This window comes from Calonectris borealis, chromosome 18, assembly GCF_964195595.1.
Source record: "Calonectris borealis chromosome 18, bCalBor7.hap1.2, whole genome shotgun sequence".
Taxonomy (NCBI): domain Eukaryota; kingdom Metazoa; phylum Chordata; class Aves; order Procellariiformes; family Procellariidae; genus Calonectris; species Calonectris borealis.
In genome coordinates this window covers 7,321,471-7,342,145 of record NC_134329.1, presented here as the reverse complement: position 1 = coordinate 7,342,145, position 20,675 = coordinate 7,321,471, and the positions used below count along the sequence as shown (strand labels likewise).

General features: G+C 60.4%; 1 protein-coding gene across 1 annotated transcript; it reads left to right on the top strand.

The window, feature by feature from the left end:
• Positions 1-715: 715 nt before the first annotated feature.
• On the top strand, positions 716-19,084 carry WSCD2 (WSC domain containing 2). Its single transcript, XM_075167609.1, has 8 exons — positions 716-1,100; positions 7,060-7,174; positions 8,418-8,602; positions 9,619-9,740; positions 10,611-10,785; positions 11,770-11,934; positions 14,240-14,440; positions 16,981-19,084. Exons 1-8 carry the CDS (start codon positions 725-727, stop codon positions 17,331-17,333), a joined length of 1,692 nt encoding a protein of 563 aa, XP_075023710.1. The 5' UTR covers positions 716-724; the 3' UTR covers positions 17,334-19,084.
• The last annotated feature ends 1,591 nt before the right edge of the window (positions 19,085-20,675 follow it).

Sequence of the window (20,675 nt, the reverse complement as noted above, 5' to 3'; positions counted from 1 at the left end):
GGCCGAACCGCCCCTCCGCAGGGCTGAAAGGCGACGGGGAGCCTGAGCATCCTTCCTGGGACTGCGATCGCCCCCGCGTCTGGGACGCTTTCCTAAGTGTGCCTTTCTCTTTGACTTGCAGGTGGAGATTTCTTGCCCTGGGAGTGAGATGAATGGGGCTTCGTTAGACAAAGGGTCCCAGTCAGCATTTCAGGCCCCGAGACGCGTCCAGGGACTTTTCATTCTTTGTCTGAAAGGGCGCCGGGGCCGTTTCCATTAGAGAGATGCTTGCGAGAGCCGGTGCCGCCGAGCGGAAAGGCGAGCGAGAAGAGCTGCGTCAGCTGATCGGCTTTCAAATCACCTTCAAACCCTCGATTTCCTTAACATGATCCCTCCATCAGCCGAGTCTCCGGGGCACGGCCGGGGGGCTTTGCTGGGAGGAGAATAAACTGGGTGACGGTGGTGACAGCCGGCGCTGGAGAAAACCCCCGTGCACATGAGGGGGACCCCGAAATCCATCCCCGCTGCCTTCCCCAGCCCTCCTGGACTTTATAAGGTCAGGCAATAGCTTTGCACGGCCTCACCCTGCAGCCCCCACCGAGGTTTCGGGGCACCCGTCTGCTCCCCTGGTACACCCCAGGAGCCACCTCCAGCCCGGGGGGGATAAAACCCCCCTCGGAGCATCCCTGGGGCCGGAGAGCAGCTCCCCCGCGGCGCCGGCTGCCGGGGAAGGGATGAAGACGCTATGGCCAAATTATTGGTAAAACTCCAGCGATACTTTCGGCGAAAACCCATGCGTTTCTTCATGCTGCTGACTCTCTACCTGGCGGCCGGCAGCTTGGTTTTCCTGCACTCGGGCTTCGCCGGGGAGCCCACGGTGCCGGGGAGCCAGCGCGGCCCCGGGGCCGGCGAGGGGCCGGGGCTGCCCTACCTGGGGGTGATGCAGCTGAGCCGCGGCTTCAAGGCGGCAGTGACGATGCCGGAGGGGAGACGGCGGCACGGACTCCGGTTCAAAAGCACCTCCAAGGAACCGGTGGAGAGGGGCAAAGCCGGAGACTACGGCAGCACCCGGAGCCGAGCGCTCAGGAGCAGGAGCGGCCGCGAGAAGGAGGAGGACAGAGGTAAGGGCTGGGGACACGCGTGTCCGGGCGGGGGTCCCTCCTCTTGGCCTCTCCCGGGGAAAGCCTCGTGCGCTGGGGCAGTGGTCTCTGAGCTGGTTTGGTCGTGCAGCCTTACCAGGAACAAATTTCTGAGCATGCATCCCCAGTAAATCTGTATTTATTTATTTATAAACCATATGCATGTGCTACTCGAGCGCTAAGATTTTCTTCCTGCACCCCAACGGACTTCCCTGCTCATCCCCTGGGGTGCTGCACCCCGCTTTGGAGACCGCTGGTCCAGAGGATGTTCCCAGAAAGATCTTCTCCTCCTGCCTTCCCCTCCTCCCTCCCTCCCCAAGTACCAATAATTCGCTTCCATTTTTCCATTTTCGCTCTTTCCCACTTGTGCATCCTCAAGCTCCGAGTTGCCCCTTGCTGGGGACAGGCGCTTTTGGGGGTGCCAGCTGGGGAGAGGCTGCACCCCGTCGTCATCCCATCCTTTGGCTGTGCCACGGGCTCAAATTCGCTTTTAATTCTGGTGGCCCCAATGAACGCTAAACCCTGATTCGTGGCCTGGTGTTGGCCTGGCTGGGGTGCCCGGGCGGGGGCTGGCTGCCATCGCCTGGCAGGCACGGAGGTGCGGGCAGGCGCGGGGGCAGGCGCGGGGGCAGGCAGCGCTGGGCTTTGGCCTTTCAGGCCAGGAGGTCCCTGCCTGGCTGCTGCCTGGGGTGCGTGGCGTGGTGTTGAGCGGGACCGTTCCGAACGAACAAGGATAAGCGAATGTGGCAGTTCTCATTGATTTTTAAAATGTCATCTATTTATCCTGAAGGCAGCTCTGTGCAGAGGGAGTTGCACGCTCGCTCTGAATTTGGGTGGCTGAGAGCTGCCCGTCAGGGCTTTTGCATTCCCAGTGGTTTTTCGGCTCATCGCCTCCCTCGCTGGCACCCACGAGCACCCAGTGCCAGCAAACCTCACCCAAACACACCCCGCGGCCCCGCTCTGCAGCCCCCCCGGCGAAGGAGCATCTCGCACCTTCAGCTGCTGTGAAAGCCGTTAGGATTTCTTGTTAATAAAGTGGGCTGGCGAGAAGGAGCAATGCAGCTTATCGCTCCAGCGCCGCGCAGCTGGGGCGTGCTGGGTGCCTCAGGACCTGCAGCATCGGCTGCTCGAGGAAACTCAGAAGGGAGTCGGGAGCGGGAACTGCTGGAGAGGTGTCGGGATGCTCTTCTCTGCCTGTCGGTGCTCGCTCCCCTCTCCTGAGCCCCAGCGTGGGTGAAATCTCTGGTGGGGAGGATGCACGTCTGCGGGGAGCCCCGGGGAAACCCTGTGAAGGCTGCTTTGCTTGAGCAAGTCCGTGCCCCAAAGCCGGGCTTGCTCAGGAGCTGCCATTGCTTGGTGCACGCGGTTCCCTGGGCATCCCGGCTGGGAGCCGCTGCTCCCCGGACCCGTGATGGAGCAGGGGGTGTGTGGCTCGGAGAGAAGCAGGAACCCCCAACCCCGTGGCAAATTGGGGGTTTCACAGGGGTCACCATGCCGAGCCAGGCTTGGTCCCCCCGACCCAGGCTCCTCCTCGGCCACCGGCCCCGCGGCAGGTCTGTGCTCACGTTCACTCCAGGCAAGGTGCACGGTCCAGGAATGGCTTGTGGTGCTTAAGGGACTTTCTCATGCTAAAATGAGATGAAAGGGGCTTTGCCCATCGTGCCCCCACGCAGAGGGGTCTCCGGGAGCGTTTCTGAGGCACGTGGGGCCGCATTGCTCCATTAATGCGAATTGACGTTTGGCGAATCCTCACCAGATGGTTTGCGAGCCCAAGCTGTCCGTCACCATAAAAACCCCAAGCAGCGCTCCTGTCCCCGGCCACATGCAGCGCGTCCACCGCCATTAACCTCTGCCGGCGCCGCCGCCTCCCCGTGCCCGGCCACGGCGGGGGCTGCGAGGGACGGGGAAGGGATGCTGGGCTCGGGCATCGCTGGCTTTAGCTGCTCGTAGGTGGTCTGGGAATATCGTCTTTCCCCTTTTTAATCTCGCGTGGGAAGGCTCGGCGTGGGAGCGGTTAATGGGCGCCAGCGCAGACCTGGCAGCTGGCGGGGATGCAATGCCACCGCACGAGCATCTTGGCAGCTCCCGAGCAGGATGGTGCGGAGAAATTCTCCAGCTTAAGAAATCCCCCAAGTCCGGCGTGCCCGTGGGGCTGGCGGAGCCTGGGGGGACGGGCGCTGAGCCCCCGCCTCGCCCCCCTGCTCCTCTCCAAAATGCCCGCTGCTTCCCCGGCCGTCTGGCAGGAGCAGGCAGATTTTAACGGCGGTGGTAATTAAGCAGGGGATGGCTTAACAAGGCAGCTGTGGAGGCTCTGCCACGTGAAATTGTTCCAGAGGGAATCCTGCTCCTAAAATCAGCTCTGGTTTAGCTAGGGTGATGTGCGGCTCTGGCTTGCCGGGGTGATGTGCTTCCCTCCTCCTCCTCCTCCTCTTCCTCCTCCTCCCTCTCCCGGCTGCGCTGGTGGAGCCCCAGGGTCAGGCCAAGGTGCGGGTCGAGGGCAGCCCCGTCTGCCAGGGCATGGCATCGGCTCCTCTGCATCCCCATGCGAAGGCGCATCTCCTGCCTCAAATTGGGGGGCATTTTTGGACGGTGAAGCCACGGGGAGCAAGCACTGGCCCCAGCCTGGCAGTGCCCGGCATCGCTTCCTCTGCCACATCCATCTCTGGTCCCTTGCTGGACATCTCCAGCCTTTCCCAGCCGGGGCACGTGTGCAAGCAATGCCACGAAAAAAGGGGGACCGGCCGCCCCAGGCACGCAGCCGAAGCCATGCCCATATCTTCCGACACCGGCGCGGTTGTCCCAGGGGTGGTCAGCACGGGCCGCCCTTCCTGAAGCTGCTGCCACCGATACCCACCCGCTCTTTCCCACGCTCGCGTGGAGCATCCCCCTTCTCACATGCCGGACCTGTACGGATGCGGCCGGGGTGAGCCGCCGGTGCTCTGCGGGGCAGGCGGCTGCAGAGGGAGCGGGGGGGGCTCAGTGCCCAGCGCGAGGCTTTTGATCAACCAGCTGGAAAATGAAGGGCAGATTTTTATTTCAAGCGTCGCCCTGCAGCACAGCCCTGTGAAAACGCTTCTGTTCTGCCTTTAGCTTGCTCAACGGCGGCGGTGGGTGCCGGGAGAGCCCGGCAAGGGGCTGCTCGAGCAGAGGGGGAGGATGGACGGACGGAGGTGTTGTCCCGGCTCACGGGAGCTGGGTCCCGATGGCACCGCTCTGGAGAGCGTGGCTGGGGGATTTGCCAGGATGATCCCCAGGGGATCCCCCGTGATTGCTGCCGGGGCAGGGGAGCAGCCCTGAGCGCGCCCCGCGGGTCGGGGCGGTGTTGCAGGGGTACGGCTCCCTTCCCCGCGCAAGCGGGGTCACCGGCTGGCCCCGAGCGCGGGCGCGTCGCCCAGGGGGTCCCTGCTTGCACCCCGTGCCAGCACCCGACGGGCACACCAGCGCCAAAGCAGTTTGTGCGCATGTGCTGCACCACGGCCAAGAGCTGAGCTCTGGAAGACCAAGCTTTACGTTAAGCTTTACATTAAGATGTTAAACTTGAATTTGCAATGCCAACGGCTCCAGTCACCAGCCTAGCTCCTGGAAGACTGAGACGTTTGGGGAATTTAATGACTATTGCTGGGTGGATCTGTGTGTCTGTTCACACGCACGTTTCCAACATACTCCGAAATTCCTCTTGGCCTCGTGAGAGCTGCGTGCTGGGGCAGGTCCCCCTCTCGCTGCTCAGCACCCTCCTGCAAGCTGTGCCTAACCTGACCACGCGCCTTTCAGCATCTCCCCCTGCTCGCTCCTCCTTCACTTATTGTCCTCCTATCTCCCTAATTATTCCAGTTGCCTTCCTAATAAGTTGCAGCACGCATACGTCAAGAGCAATGGATTGAAGGTAATGCACATCAGTCACCGGCTCTGGGCAAATGACTGGAGTAGTCCTGCACCGGTTAGATCTGTCACCACCAAAATGAGCTGACCTGCCGAAACCTGCTCAGCGCTGCGGAAATGCCACGTTACGCTGCGAGTAATTGGGAGCAATGAGTTATGACTCTTTGGCGGTTAAAGTTATCATCAGGCACATTTCTCTCAATCTTTCTCCTCCGCCTTCCTGCAGGCTGGCTGGGGGAAGCCGGTTTGCAGCGCTGGTCTGCGCTGTGCAGGGGGTGGGGAGGGTGGGGGTCTATGCGTGGGGCACACCAGCGATGGGGTGTACGCGTGGAGTTGGTTCAGGGACCCCCCAACAGATGCAAAATGCAAGCAAGGAGGTGAGAAGTATTATCCCATAGTGTGGTTTGGTATTGGAGTGGCACGTGTGGAGATGCTCTGCTATTAGAGGGATAATTTGGTGTGTGATGGACACGGGGTGGTAATCATGTACAGGACGATGCACCTTGCTTGCCTAGAGCCATGGCTTCACTCTTGACCGGAGCAGGGGAGCCCTCACCCCTGCTCCTGCCCAGTCCTCTGCTGCTGGATATCCCGGTGCTTTCCCAAAGCCCCTCGGCTGGGGCGCTGGGGCCAGAGCCCTGGGTGGTGCAGCTGGAGGGGTGTTTGGTGCTGTGAAAAACCATGCCTTGGCTTGGGATCCGGTGGCCCTGAAGGGACAGGAGCCTCTCCTTTTGTGTCCCCATGTTGGGACTCTGCAGCAGCAGCTCAAAGCCAGAGGCCAGTGGCCATGGCACGGGCTCCGGGATTTCTCCAGGACAGGGTCGCCCCGTGCCAGCGTCCGGCAGAAGATGCCCTGAGAGTGGAGCAGCTATTTCAGGACAATGAAAAGCGAAAGATTGCCGTTATATTCCCCAAGGATGCATACCTGAAACAGGGAGCGAGGTGAACCAGACTGGTTTGGGATTCCAAGGCAGCTCTACCATTGCCCCCAGGCCAGCAAGACCTGGCCACTGGTCCCCAGGGCTGCCCTCCCCTCTCCCTGGAGCACCCGCACTGGCTGGCCGACCTGCACATCCTCTGCCAGAACATGTTAATGGACACCTCGTTAGCTGATTACCGGATGGCTAATCCCACCGGCTCCCAAAACCCCCGTCCTCCGCGGGCAGCAGCAGCAGTGAGGACGCTGAGCATCCCTGCACCAACGCCACATCCCTGCGTTGGCGGCAATACCTCTTCCCTACAGCAAATGCTCAGGTGGGAGCAGGAGCGGGGCACTAATGAGGGCCCTAATGAGGGCACTAACGAGGGCGCTAATGAGGGCACCTAATGAGGAGACTGAGTGGGGACAGGGCGGGCGCTGGTGGCGCGGGGCTGCCTGGGGACGGCTCGTGGACCCGCTCGCCCCTAACAAGAGCCCACAGCCGACATGGAGCGTCGCAACAGGCACGCAGGCGAGGAGACGGCTGTTTGTTTTCAGATTATTGGGAAAGGCTACATTTGTCAAATAAATTATTTCATCCTAACTATTTATACAGCTCTATTCCCTGTCTACCGGCATCTTCACTTGCTCTCAGCACAGGCATCAGCCTTTACTTTGCCAAGTGTTAGCGCTGGGCAAATATTCTCCGCATCGATGTCTGGGGCTGGGGAAAATGAGCTGCTGGCTGAGGAAAATTTGTTTAAAACCGTATTTCTCCATTCTGCCCACCCCTGTGTTCCTGGCAGGGCAGAGTGAAGGGGATGGGTTATTTTACCACGTAACTCATCTCTTTTCGGAGCCGCTTTGCTCAGTTTTGGGGCCGGCGGGAAGGAAGAGGACAGCGCGCGGAAGCCTCGGTGCAGAGCCACCGCATCCTTTCTGTCCACAGCGGGTGTTTCTGGGCTTTACCTACCTTTCCTTGCAGCAGGGGCATGTTGTACCCAGAGCACGTGTTTCTAAAGCAAACGAGCAGGGCGCGTTGCTGCGCATCCCTATTTAGGGGAAACTCAAAAGGGGGGGGTGGGAATCGGTGGGCTCAGCCCTGGCTGGTTCTTACCCCCCTCTCCTCTCCCCTCCCTTCAGCAAGATACATCGGCTGCTACGTGGACAACACTCGCCGGCGAACGCTGCGCGGCGTGTCCTTCTTCGACTACAAGAAGATGACAGTCTTCCGTTGCCAGGACAACTGTGCTGAACGGTAGGGCGGGAGACGGGCACCGCGTCTTCATCAATTCCCGCACACCGCCAGCGTTTCTCTGCTGTCGCAGCTCCCTGCCCCGGCTGCTCCCCTCCCCTTCCTCCCGCCTTCCTTCTTTTTTCTTTAGATTTATGTCATTTTCTTTTTTTTTTTTTTTTAAATTCCCTGGTGTTTTCCAGGACCGCCCCCAGAAAAAGGTCAGGGGGAGATGATGGGCTCCATCCTTGTAGGGGGCAGGAGGGTGTAAGGGCTCCGACTCGGTGCTGGGGGAGCCTTGAGCAGTTCCATCCACCCAGGGGTGGCCCCACCAAAACGCTGTCCCCCACCAAAACACCCTCCCCAGACCTGCCCAGCAGTCAAAGCACGTCCGTGAGCAGCTGGGGAGGCACACGGATCCCTTGCTGCAGAAGTTTTCTCCTTTTCCCAGCGTTACCCGAAGGATGTGCCCTAAACGTGGTCTGTGCCAGCGGGGCGGGCAGCATTGCAGTTTGCTGCCTCCAAACTCCCCCCTGGAGCCGCAGCCCACCAGTGCGGCATCCCACGGCACCTGGGGCCATCGCCGATCCCTGGGGCAGTGGCACGTCCCCTGCGTAGGGCTCATCCACCTCAGCAGGACGCTCGCCGTGACGGCCGCGTGCCGTGAGCCGAGCTGACTGCTGCGGCGCAGCCTCGGCGGTGCCAACGCGGGGCTGCTCCACGCCCCCCCGCAGCACCAGCAGCCCCGCGGCAGGACTTGCCGGTCCGGCACTGCCCCTCTCCAGCGGGTTTCCAGCCCCGCTGGCACTTGGTAAGCGCCCGCCCGTGCTGCAGTCCTCCCCTTTCAAACCCAGTCTGCACCGAGCGGCACAGCTCTCCCGCTTTGAAGCCCAGCAAAGTCCCCATCACTTATTCCTGCTCCGCCACCACCCCTTACATCCTCCCTGCCTGTAAGAAACGTCACTGTCTCCTGCTTGATGATCGATAGGATCATCATTGATAGGATAGGATAGGATAGGATAGGATAGGATAAAATAGGATAGAATAGAATAGAATAGAATAGAATAGAATGGAATAGAATAGAATAGAATAGAATATTTTCTGTTGGAAGGGACCTACAATGATCACCTCGTCCAACAATGCATCCTTGGGATGCCGTGCTGCTTTCCACGTTGAGCTGGCTGCAGCAGGGATGCTGCTGCAAAACCCCATGGAGCCGGGGGGATGCCCGGGGACGTGCTGAGCCCCCCCGTCTCCCTCTCCCCAGGGGCTACCTCTACGCAGGGCTGGAATTCGGGGCCGAGTGCTACTGCGGGCACAAGGTGCAGGCATCGAACGCCAGCGAGTCCGAGTGCAACATGGAGTGCAAGGGGGAGAGGAGCAACACCTGCGGCGGGGTCAACCGCCTCTCCATCTACCGCCTGGAGCTGGCCCAGGAGTCCGCCAGGAGATGTAAGTCGGCGGCATCGATGCGGCTCCTGGCTCGACCCCGAAATGGGGGGAACCCCTCACAGTGCCGGCAGGGGCGAGCCCCGGCGTCGCCGTGCTGCGTAAGCCGGGTGACAGCTCGGGAGAGGTGGTTTGAAAGTGGTTCAGGTCTGTGGCCGGGGTAGTTTTGCTCCTGCGAACACGGGGATCCCCCTGCGGGGGTGGCTGCCGGCCGGGGCTGGGTGGAGCGGGGAGCCCCAAGGACCTCACCGGGAATTCAGGGCATTTTGGGGGACTTTGGATGAAGACCTCTTTCCTGATGGCCAAACAGGACCATCATTGTATTCAATGTGAGCTGGCTGCGGGAGGAAGGATGCGCGGGAGCTCCAGAGAGAGCCAAGGGTGCTCCCCATCAGAAGCTCGTTTGGCTCCCAATTAGGCAGCACTATAATTACCCACATTTGCTGCTTTTCTCTCCTCATCCCCAAGCAGTGGGAAGGCGGGTGGCAGCGTTCAGAGCTCCCACCACCAGGCACCCAGTGAAGTAGCAGCCCCGGGGAGGGGCCGAGGGTGCTGGGTATGTGCAGCGGGGGGTGAGGACCCGGGATGGGACCCCTCAGGGCACTGATGCTGGAGGGGGGATGAGGCCAGACCCAGCCCTGCTCTCCTCACTGGCTCCAGTCCCTCCTGCAGCCTGGGATCACCGAGCTGATAAATATAGGGAGGAAAAAATAAACCCGACTTTGCTGCTGGGGCTTTTGCTCCGATTTTGTGCTGTAAGCAGCCGGGTGAGCTTGTTAGCAAATGCAGCTCCACAGCCGGAGGGTGATGAGAGCTGGAGAAAAGCAGCTGCTGTGCCGGTGGGTGGCTGGAGAGGAGCGGGGGGGACGGGGACGGGGATGCCAGGGCACGCAGAGGCTCTTGCTCCCGAGCCTGGGGCACACAGGGTGGCAGCAGCATCGTTTTTGGGGTGCAGCCCCTGCTCCTCATGGCCGGGCCAGCATCGCTCTCAGCATCGCTGTGGCCTCTCTCCCTCGCAGACGGCAGCGCAATATTTCGGGGGTGCTTCCGCCGGCCGGACAACGTCTCCATCGCCCTGCCCGTCAGCCAGCTCATGCTGAACATGTCCGTGGACAAGTGCGTGGACTTCTGCACCGAGAAGGTACCGGGGGGCCGGCGGGGGGGTGCAGGTCAAAAGCTTCACCATCTAAATGTTCATCATCAGAAAGGGTCACACTGGGTAAATTTTAATCCGATTTATTATAGTAATTATGTATATCCAAACTACTGACTCCGGGGCAGGAGCATTGCGGGGTCCTGCTCTGGTCCAGGGATGCTGCAGTGCAGTTTGCTCCTGGGGCAGGGGAAAGGCTGGCAATGCTGGAGTATTTATTAATTAAAATTAGGTAAATTATCAGGCAGAGGAAGAGAAAAGCCTGCAGGTGGGGACAGTCCTGTTGCCCCGTCGTGGCCCCCCCAGCAGAGGACAGTGGGGAGTAAACCATCACACCAGTTAAATACGAGCGGCTGCTCCATCGCTGGCTCCCCTTTCCCATCGCTGCCCGGAGAGCTGCGGCCGGGAGGTGTAAATAACCGGAGCCCCTCCATTAACCCGGCGCTGCCGCAGCCTGGCGGTAAATCACCTGTCAGCTGCCAAATGGGCCTCGTAACTCCGGGCTTGGAAGTGCCGGCGAGGCGGCCGCCGGGCCCTCCGGGGGCTCTTAGTAACCTCGGCGCGGGTGGCAAACTCACAAATGATGTGCCCCGGCTCTGCCGGGAGCACCAGCGCCCGGTGCATTGCTGCCCGCACCAGCAGGCAGCTCAGCTGTGCCATGAGAAAGTCGGGGCTCGGGTGTTTTTGGGTGTCTGCAACGAGCTGCTTGTGCAACCGGCTCGAGGGATGCTGCAAACCGCCCTGTGCTGCACGATGGGGCCGGGGCGGCGAGGATGGGTGCGGGGAGCAGAGGAGGGGTCTGCCGCAGGGGGACGGGGATGGTGCCGCTGGCTGCCCTCCCTCCGCCCGTCCCCGCAGGAGTACCCGCTGTCGGCCCTGGCCGGGACCGCCTGCCGCTGCGGCTTCCCCACCACGCTCTTCACCCTGCACGAGCGCGAGGACGAGCAGCTCTGCGCCCAGAAATGCGCCGGCGAGGAGTTCGAGAGCTGCGGCACCGCCGAATACCTCCTCGTCTACCAGACCCAAGTGCAAGGTGAGCCGGCGCAGGGCTCGCCCTGCCCGCTGCCGGGCAGGGGGACGGGCAGGGACCACCCCGGCACGGGTGCCAGCACCGGTTTCCCATCCCCTTCCCGGGAACGCTGGCAGAAAGTGAGCGTAAACTTGCAGCATCTATTTGGCTTTCATTAAAAATTACCATTTATTTTAATTTCCTGGGAAATCAATCCTCCCCTGAACAAACAGCTTTAATTACTGCCTGACTCAGCTGCAGGGAGAGCAGTTTGCCATCTGCCTCCAGCAGGATCCCTCCTTGCCGGCGCTTGTCCCTCCTTGTCACCGGCAGTACCAGTGAACCGGAGCTTTGTCAGCCCGGGGGGGACAGGCTCTGGAGAAAAATATGGGGGGAAAAAAGTTGTGACCAGGTAAAAAGTCCCCGGGAGGCTGCTCAGAGAGGGCTCCTGTCCCCCACCGCCCTGCGGGTCCCGGCGGTGGGACCGATGGAGACCAGGAGGCGAGGGGAAACCTGTTACTGGGAGAGGAAAGGGCTGAATGGGAGAGGAAAGGGCTGAATGGAGCAAGTGAGGACCCAAATTCAGGTGGTTTTGCTTGAGAGCAGCTTGGTCTTGACACGATCCCTGCTTGGGCGTTTGAGGCCGTGTTGGAAACCCTTGTGCATTCGTCGATACGAAAAGCAGGAGCGTTGCTTGGCAAACGCACCCGTGTTACTCGCTCTCCCCGAATCACGCAGGCAGCAAGCAGCCGGTAATGGCAGAGCACCTCCTGCCCTCTTCCTAGGACTTTTTGGGGTGTTTAGGACCCTTTGGAGCGTTCAGGACTCTTTGGGGTGTCCCTACGTGCTTTAGGCAGGGCGCCTTTCCCTGTAGCAGCCGCCTCCGCGCGCCCAGCCCCAGCATCTTCCCGGGAGGCAGCAGCTCGCCGTGAGGAAGAGGGATCTCTCTGTAGGAACAGCACGTTACCTGCCCCAGCCCTGACGTGCCTTGCCCGGTTCTCGCTGCAGACAACCGCTGCATGGACAGGAGGTTTCTCCCCACCCATGCCAAGCAGCTGGTGGCCCTGGCCAGCTTCCCCGGCGCCGGCAACACCTGGGCACGCCACCTGATCGAGCTGGCCACCGGCTTCTACACCGGCAGCTACTACTTTGATGGGTCTCTCTACAACAAAGGTGAGGGGGCGGTCGCTGCCGGGGGTGCACCGGTCCCACCTGAGCTGGGAGAAGGTCCTGGTGCCATCCCTTGGGTCTATGGGAAGGGGAGGGCAGAGCCGGTACCACCCATGCTGCTCCGTGGGGTGGTTTGCGCTGGATGTGTCCTGGCTCAAAGGGTACCGGAGGGACCCGACGTCGCGTGTGCCCTGCCCATAACCTCCCCGTGCTGCCCACCGACCTTGGCCAGGACCGATTTGGGGCAGAACTGGGGTTTCTCCATCACGCTGGTGGTTTTTAACCCACTGTGGGGGTTGGAACTTTCTAGAGGAGGAACCGGAGCAGCTCTGACCCTGGCAAACAAGGCAATTCCTGCTTTTTTTGCCCCAAGAAAAGGCCGATGGGGTTTTGTGATCAGATTTCCCCAGGAGCTGGCGTTGGCGGACTCGGCACTCTCATCCAGGGATGCATAAAGTGAGAAGCAAACGAAAGTCGCAGCTGCGTGGTGAGAAGGACTCATGCAGCCTTCCAGCTTCAGGGTTTGGCAGCGGGTGGTGCTGGTGGCACCGGTATCCTGGAGGACAAATGTCCCCACGTGGTTCCTGAGTAGCCGCAGATAAAAATAGCGACATGTCAGGGCACCCGGGGAACACCGACACCCAAATTAATGAGTATTTGCAGTGCAAATGAGCTCACGGGGCGGGGGTGAGGAGGGAGCTGATCTCATTTGCCTGTTCTCCTTGGGCTGAAGGATTTGCTGGAGATCCATCTTCCCGTCCCGGGCAACACGGATATTTGCCCATAAATATTTAACGGAGGAGGGATGCTGTCGCTCCCACCTCTTGTGCCCTCCGGGGCAAAGCAGCAGCGCTGTGCCCACCGTATCGGTGCCAGGGCTGATAGCACGTGGGCTTTGGGGACCCCGAATGAAGCAGCGAGGATAAGTTTCAAGCCAAAAAAACTTGAAGCAGGCATGCAGCTTTTTCAGGCAGAAGCCAGCTCCTCCCAATAACCCACCGTATTGCAAGGGGGAGGGAGAAGACCAGTTCCCCCATTTTATAGCCATTTACAACAGTTTTATTTGTAGACCTTGAAGGTTTCTCCCTGCTTTTCCTTCCCCTTTTGTGGCTCTGAGAGGAAAGCCTCCTTCCCTCCTCGGCCGTGGCGGAGCTGGGATCTGTGCCTGGGGTACTGGTGGGGTCTGTACCCGGGGTACCCCCACAGCTGGCTGAGGTCTGTACCCAGGGTACCCCCTACAGCCCCGCTTGCCTGACGCTGTAGGCAGCGACGCACATTTCTTCAAGATTTGCTAAATTCATCATCAGATGGAGATGCTCTGCGCTGAGGGAGGGAGCCCAGACTATATCAGCCCCCGGCGCTGGCACCCACCCGGGGTGCAGCCGGCATTGGGCGTCCCACGGAGGGGAGCATCACCGGGCGAAAGCCTTGGCGAGGTTTTGCTCATCCGACCGAGTGCAGGTTTCGTGTTTATTCTAGGCTGAGCGTGTCGGAGGGCCTGGAGGTATCCAGGCAACTGGCAAATTGGCCATTGCGTCCCTGCGTCGCACGGCACGGCTGCTGAAAGCAAATTACACATCTATAATTGATGTAATACAGCTACTTACCGCTTATCTCCCCCCTCAGCTCAGCTCCGCCGCCGACACACTGTTCCCGGGTAGTTTGGGTTGTGCTTTGCAGGGGCCGGGGGTGCAAAGGGGCCGGGAGCGATGCCGGGCTCAGCCCTGCTACTCCATGCAGGGGACGTGGGGGGTGGCGGTCCCCGCTCTGGACCCCCCATGGCATCACTGCAGCCCCTGGGCTCATCTGCAGCCCCACATGGGGTTTTTTACCCTTCTTAATTTATTGGGGGGGTTTAAATGTTGTGGTCAGGGAGATTATAGCTATAAAAATATGTTCTTGACCCCACCAGTATAAGCATAAGGTGGATTAACGCAGTACGCAGTTACTGAATGCCAGTGTGCTTTGTCCTGGAGGAGAGCCGGGCTGTGCAGTGCCCGGCTGCCGAGCGGCCTGAGAAGAGCCGAGCACGGCCGGGGGGGAGGCAGCCCTGCTCGGTCCCCGCGCCCGCCCCCCAGCCCCTCGTACGTGAATTGTACATCGTGGCTTGACTCGTAACTCGGGCAAATAAATGATTCCCATCTGGGAGAGGGATGCGAATTCTACTTCAAGCCCCAACTGCTTTTATCCAACTGTATTTTACAACCCGATATCCCGCCGTCGTTCCCTTTCCCCGGCTCGCTTTTATTATTTTTATTCACATCGGCACCGGCTGCTTCTCAGGCTCCCGCTTGCTCTGTCCCGGCAGGGTTCAAGGGCGAGAGGGACCACTGGCGAAGCGGGAGGACGATTTGCATCAAAACCCACGAGAGCGGCCAGAAGGAGATCGAATCCTTCGATTCGGCCATCCTGCTCATCCGAAACCCCTACAAGGCTCTGATGGCGGAGTTCAACCGCAAATACGGGGGGCACATCGGCTTTGCGGCTCACGCCCACTGGAAGGGCAAAGGTAGGCGGGTGGGCTCGGCTGCCCCCGCCCCGCTCCCACGGGACCCGGGTGGGCGAGCTCCAGCCCGGCCGCCGGAGCTATAAAGCTGTTGTTAAAGCCCAGCAAAGCCCGAGTCTGGTCCCAGGCCGTGCCACCCCTTTGGGGTCCCCGTGCCCATCTCCTGGCAGCATCGCCTAGCACGGCCGAGGGCTCCCACGCGGGTGGGATGGGATGGGACGGGGTGGGGGAGCGGCGGTGCTCGGCTGTTGGGTGCTGTGTTGGGTCACAAGGGCAGCAGAGGTGGCAGTGCCCGGGGACACGAGTCTGACAGCAGCCTGGTGCCAGCGGGGAGGGAAGGGGTCGGGTGGGCAGGACCCAAGGACCCAAACTCTGCCCCTTCTTCAGAGCAGCTCTTGGGGCCCCAGCGCTTGGCTGGGCAGGTGGAGAGCAGGAGAGGTTAAAAAAATAACAGGATCCTTCAGACATCTCCATCCGCACGCGCGGGCGGGAGCCTGCAGCATCTCCATGCTGCCACCGAGGCCGGCTCCCAGCAGGACCACCCTGCCCAGGGCGGGTGTCGGGGGGGACGGGCAGCCCCGCTCCCCGGCAGAGCCAGCCCTGGCACGGGCAGCACCACGGGGCAGTGCCACAGCTCCGGCTCCGCCTTCCCAGGGCGATCTCACGCGCGCCTGAGTTAATTAGCTGGAGGAAGGAGATCCCCTCCAGGCCCCGGTTATCTGTCCTTCCCCAAGGCAGAGGCGCGGGAGAACGGCCCCAGCCGCTGCGCAGCCCCCCGGGCTGGGGGAAGCCCCCTGCCCCTTTGCCGCGCTCTCCCTCTTGCCGGCACTGGCAGCAGGAGCGGTGCAGCCGACGGCCCGGGCGGCGGCAGGGTGTTATTTCTGTGCGCCCAGCTGCTCCGGAGACGCTACCTTTCCCACGCACAGGCGTATTGTGGAGCCTTGTTAATTATAGCAATTTACAAATTGCTGTTGTGGGATTGACTTCATTGGAAAGAGTTAAAATATTTAGCTTGATTGAACATCTGCTACCCTTAATTCAGAGTTTATTTAAGGGGAGCTTTTGCTCTTGTTGCTGTTATGTGCCTGGATTTCGTTATCGCCATGTGCTTGCAGCGCCGGAGACGGCCCAGCCCCGCTCCCCCCACCGCCCCATCCCGTAAAACCAGGGAAGAGAAATGTCCCACTGCTTCCTCGGAGGCTTTTCTCCCTGGGCAGGTCCCTGGGCTGGCATCGCCCCCGCCGCGGTGGGGTACGAGCCCCTTGCTAGTTTTTATCCCCATCTGCTCCATCCCAAAGGACAACTGCAGATTATAGGTACAGCCGGGAGGGGGAATGCAGGACGATCCCCTCGGTGGAGCTCCGGCACCGTGGGAACCCTCCTGAGCTTTCCCGGTCCCAAACCCCCCCACGCCTGCCCCACACCTCGTGCCCCCACGGGGAGGGGGGGGACAGGCAGAGGGACCCTTCCCTCCACCCCAGCATGGTCCGATTTGGACGCCATCAAAACCCATCCCCAAATTCTCATCCAGAGGATGTACAGCGTAATTAGCTGATGGGTTAATTGTCAGGTTGACTAACCATTGGAACAGCTTGCCCGGAAAGATGGAGATTTTCCATCGCTTGAGGACTTTAATCAGGCTGGGAGGGTTGCTGAGACCTGTGGTTCGGCACCAGGGAGGGGTTGGAGACCCCCGTTTCCCTGACCCCCCGCGGGCCCCTGGCCGTGGAGCCGGGGGGTCCCTGTGGGACCATCAGCACCGCCTGCCCTCCCGCCAGCGCGGGAAGCAAACGCTCAGCGGGGACAGTTTGTGCCAGGTTTGCAGTTGGAGTGGTTAAATAAACCATCACGCAAAAAGCGATTAAAGATGAGTAATTAAGACGGGGCGCGGGGCTCCCCTCCCCAGCCTTCCCTGCAGAAACCCCCTTGCTCCCTGCAGCCCAGCTCTCCAAACTGTTTCCTTCTCCCAGGAACTAATTTTGGGGCAATTTTGGAAAAAAGCCGTGCCCTCTCCCCAGCTGCTGGGGCTGGGGGGTGATTTTCCTTCCCACCCCGTGGGAAGGAAAGCCTCTGCGGAGCCCACAGAGGCCGTGGGCACCGTGAAACCCCCCTTTGGTTCCGTAACATTAATTTTACGATATCCCTGGAGCTGTTCCAAAGCAAAGTTTTATGTGATATGATTACACAAGGTGAATTGTCCTGTATCTGTTTAATGAAACAGATACTGTGTTTAATGATTCTTTGGGGAATTAAATACAGTTAAGCTATTAATCAGGCATTGGTTTCGTGAGGAGGACAAGAGGAAGAGGCAGATACCCAGAGCTTTAATGCATCGTGAGATAGATGTATACGGCGCTGCCAGGAGAGTTGTGGCTTATTATTGACGTTTCATTATCCCTTTTATCACCTGATTTTTATGGGAGGATCAACTAGCGAGAAGGATAACTGAAAGATTTCAGCAGGGAGCGCAGGCGGTGGCCCTGGGATGGGGGATGCGGGGGACACGGGGGACACCCGCTAACCCTGTCCTCTGCTCCTTCCAGAGTGGCCGGAGTTCGTGGCGAACTACGCGCCGTGGTGGGCGACCCACACTCTCGACTGGCTGCGCTACGGCAAGAAGGTGCTGGTGGTGCACTTCGAGGACCTGAAGCGGGACCTCTTCGTCCAGCTGCAGCGCATGGTGGGGCTGCTGGGCATCGCCGCCTGCGAGGACAGGCTGCTCTGCGTCGAGGGACAGAAGGACGGCAACTTCAAGCGCTCCGGCTTGAGAAAATTGGAGTATGACCCTTACACGCCTGAGATGAGGAAGATGATCAGCGGCTACATCAAAATGGTGGACACGGCTCTGAAACTCCGAAACCTGTCGGGGGTCCCGGATGACTACTACCCGAGATGATGGTGACGATGGCGGGGGGACCTGACCCGGCGTGGCGAGGAAAGGCTCGGTCTCCCCAGCCTCTGCCTACTTCCACCCAGTGGGTGGCTTGTCTTTTAATTCTCCATCTGCTGCTATTAGCTGTTAATCAACTCCCTGCATGAGCAACGAACGGTCCCCAGCCAGCGCTGAGCTTGCTTGGCCGACGCCGACCCGGGCACGGCGGCACCACCGAGGGGATGCGGGTGCCTTCCCCCCCGCGGGGTTCCTGCTCCGTCCCGCTCCCCTTTCGGCTGCTGCAGCCCTCCTTGGCAACGCAGCGGGTTATTTGTGCCCGTCCCTCCGGGCTGGCTGGCGGGGACGCTGCGTTGCTCGTGCCGTGCCTGACGCACCCTCCCGCACCGGCACGCTGCCGCGCTCCCCTGGGGTGGGTATCCCCGTCCTTGGCCATCCCTGGAAGGCTGCTGCCCATCCCCGGATGGAGCCCATCGGCCTTCCCAAAGGAGGAGAGACCCGGGGGGTTGGCACCGCGAGGGTGATGCTCCCGTGGATCCTGGTTGGAGGTTGTGGAGAGCGGGAGGGCTGTGCCAGGGAGAGCGGTGCCGTTGAACGAGGTGGCCCCGCAGGGACCCTCCCCGAGCCTGGGGACAGGGGGTCCCTGGGGCGAGGCTGGCGTCCCCAGCCGCAGCACTGGGCAGCGTTGCTGCTCCATCCATGCGGTCACCCCTGGTGCCTGGGGGAGCCCGTGACCCCCACCCAGGGGCTGTGGGTGGGAGCCACCCCGACGCGTGTGGGCGATGCTCGAGAGGGGGACGTTGGCCACAGACAGAAGAACTCGCGGGACCCATGAGCATGTCCCTGCCTCATTTCGAAAGCTCACGCCCCAGAAGAGCCCCCCCAGAAGCAGTTTTGGGGGGTCGTGAGCAGGAGCCGTGCTGCAACCCTGCTGCATTGAGCCCACGCGGCAGCGGGGAGCAAAACCTGGGGCTGAGCTTTTTGGTGTCCCTCCGGCCAAATCCTGCCCACATCCCCGCTACGGGACCCCCGCCCTGCCCACCCCCTCGCCCGCTGCCTGCCGACGAGCAAGCGAAACCAAAGGATCTCCGTGTGCATCGGGAAGGCGCCGTTCGCCAGGCTGGCTTTGTGCAGAGCTGCATGCGGTCCCCGGCCGTCCCCCACCCCGCGCCACCCTCCCAGCCCGTCCCCAGCCCGGCTTTGCCGCAAACGAGCTCCCCCCATTCCTTCCAACCTGCAAGTCCCCTTTGGATGTAGGTGCAAAAGCCATATATTGTACGCAGCCTTTTCTAGAGTTAGGTATTTAACAATTGGCTTTTAACTTTTGGTCTTGATAGAAATACATGCACAGGTCGAAATCTAGAGACACCGCTCAATCTATATTCAAAGAGAGAGAAGAAAACTCCACGGAGAAAAAGGAGAATTTAAATAAAATATATTTTTCTAACGTGCGTGCAGAGCGGACATGGGCAGCGATGCCAGGGCTGGGGGGCTCCCGGTCCCCGTTTCTTTGCACGCAGTCTCTGCGGGGCTGCGGGGAGCCAGAGGTGGGCGAATGTGTTTATAGGGAGCAGCTGCCCTGTTTTTAACTCTTCCCTTGACAAATGGCTGGAGGTTTTCCAGGAGAGCGGGTGAGCCCCATCCCGGCAGCGGGAATCGAGCTGACCCCACGCTCCTTCGCTCGCGGCGGCCCCGGGGCTGCCTACCTCGGTCAGAACAAATCCTCAGGTCAATCCAGCTATTAAAGGAGAGTTTTTGTTGCTATTTTGCCTTCCCGTGTGTTTGTGGGGCCACCCGAGCACCCCGGCACCCCCCCACCATCCCAGCCCAGGGGCTGGGTGGCCCCCGGGGACGTGGGAGCGACTGGCGGACGGCTCCTCTCCCCCCGCCGTTAATCACATTAATGTTATTCCTGCATCTAAACCACTGACAACGCAACCAAAGTGGCTCTTTCTTGGGAGTTTTATTACCTTTATAGTGTTCTTAAAGACAGGTTTATTCGGGTGCGTGGTGGGAGCAGGGAGATTTACTGCGGGCTTTATTCCCATTGCCTCCCATCCTTCCTCGGCTCCGGAGCAAGAGCAGGCTCAGTGCAATTTATTCCTTTTCTCTTGGCCGATCGCCCTCTTATCTGGAGTTGGTAAAATCCGTTTTTTTTAATAGCGTTGGGTTTGCAACGATCGAGACTCGTGCCGGGCGTGATTTGTTCTGACAGGCATCGTCTGCGGAAGGGACAGCGTTCCCTTCCGCCCCTCAGAAGTAATTAAACCCAAAAAGCCAATTAATCTCCAAGATAAAACAATTAAGAGACAACATTGTGTGCAGCCACCGCGCACTGCGTCCTGGGTTGCAGCTTGAAAGGTGGAAGGGGAGGTGTGGGGAGCGCGGAGGGGGACTGCCCCCAGCCTGGGGACCCCCAGCCCGGCGACCCCCCCATCCGCACAGCCCGGGGGGCATCGCTGCCTCCACCAAACCCCCTCAGAGCTGAGAGTGAAAGGACGGATGCAGCTCCCTGAGCACCAGCAGTATCAGCTTAATGCCCGGCTATTTTTTTACCATGGGGGACTGGCACGCAATAATAAAATTTATATTACCCCGGAAAGAGAAGCCGACCATCCTTTCTGCATCATTTTCATGTGCAAAGCTCTTGACATGTAAGAGCCGCCCAGCTCGGCTGCCTCCGTAATGCCGTTAGCCCGGCTCGTTGGAGAGCACCGAAATGTGCAGGCAGGGTAGGCAGCGCTCAGCATTTCCACCCTGATTTTTAAAGACAGCAAATCTTTCCGCTTGGCTCAGCCTCGGTGAGCCCTGAGCATCCCTGGGCTCGCACGGCCCCGCTGTGGGGCTGGGGGCTGCCGGGGGGGACCCTGACCACCCTCCCCGGCTTCCTGCATTAAAAATCACCGTTTTTTCTGCAGTGTCTCATCCCTGGCAGCGTTTCCCTGCCTCCTCGGCCCTGCGCTGGCGGAGGCTGCAGCACCCTCCCTCCCGGGCTGGATGGTTACCCAGCCATTGCCCTGGCAACGGCGTCTGCACCAAAACCCCCTGCATTTCCCCCAATTCCATGTGGGTTTTGCACTCAGCAGGCCGGTCCCTGCGATGGAGGAGATGATGGCGGAGGAGATGATGCCGGAGAGCGGCTCGGGCTGGAGCTCCCTTCCCCCAGCCAAGGCAGCAGAATTGGGGTGAATTCAGGGGGTTCTGGGCAATGAACCCCAGTGATGCAAATGATGCTGGGGGGGGGGGTCCGAGGGAAGGGGTTCCCCCTCCTCCCAAATTAAATCACACATGAAGTTCATGCTGCTGCTTAAATGAGAGGGAAATAACCCACCTCAGCAGCATAATACA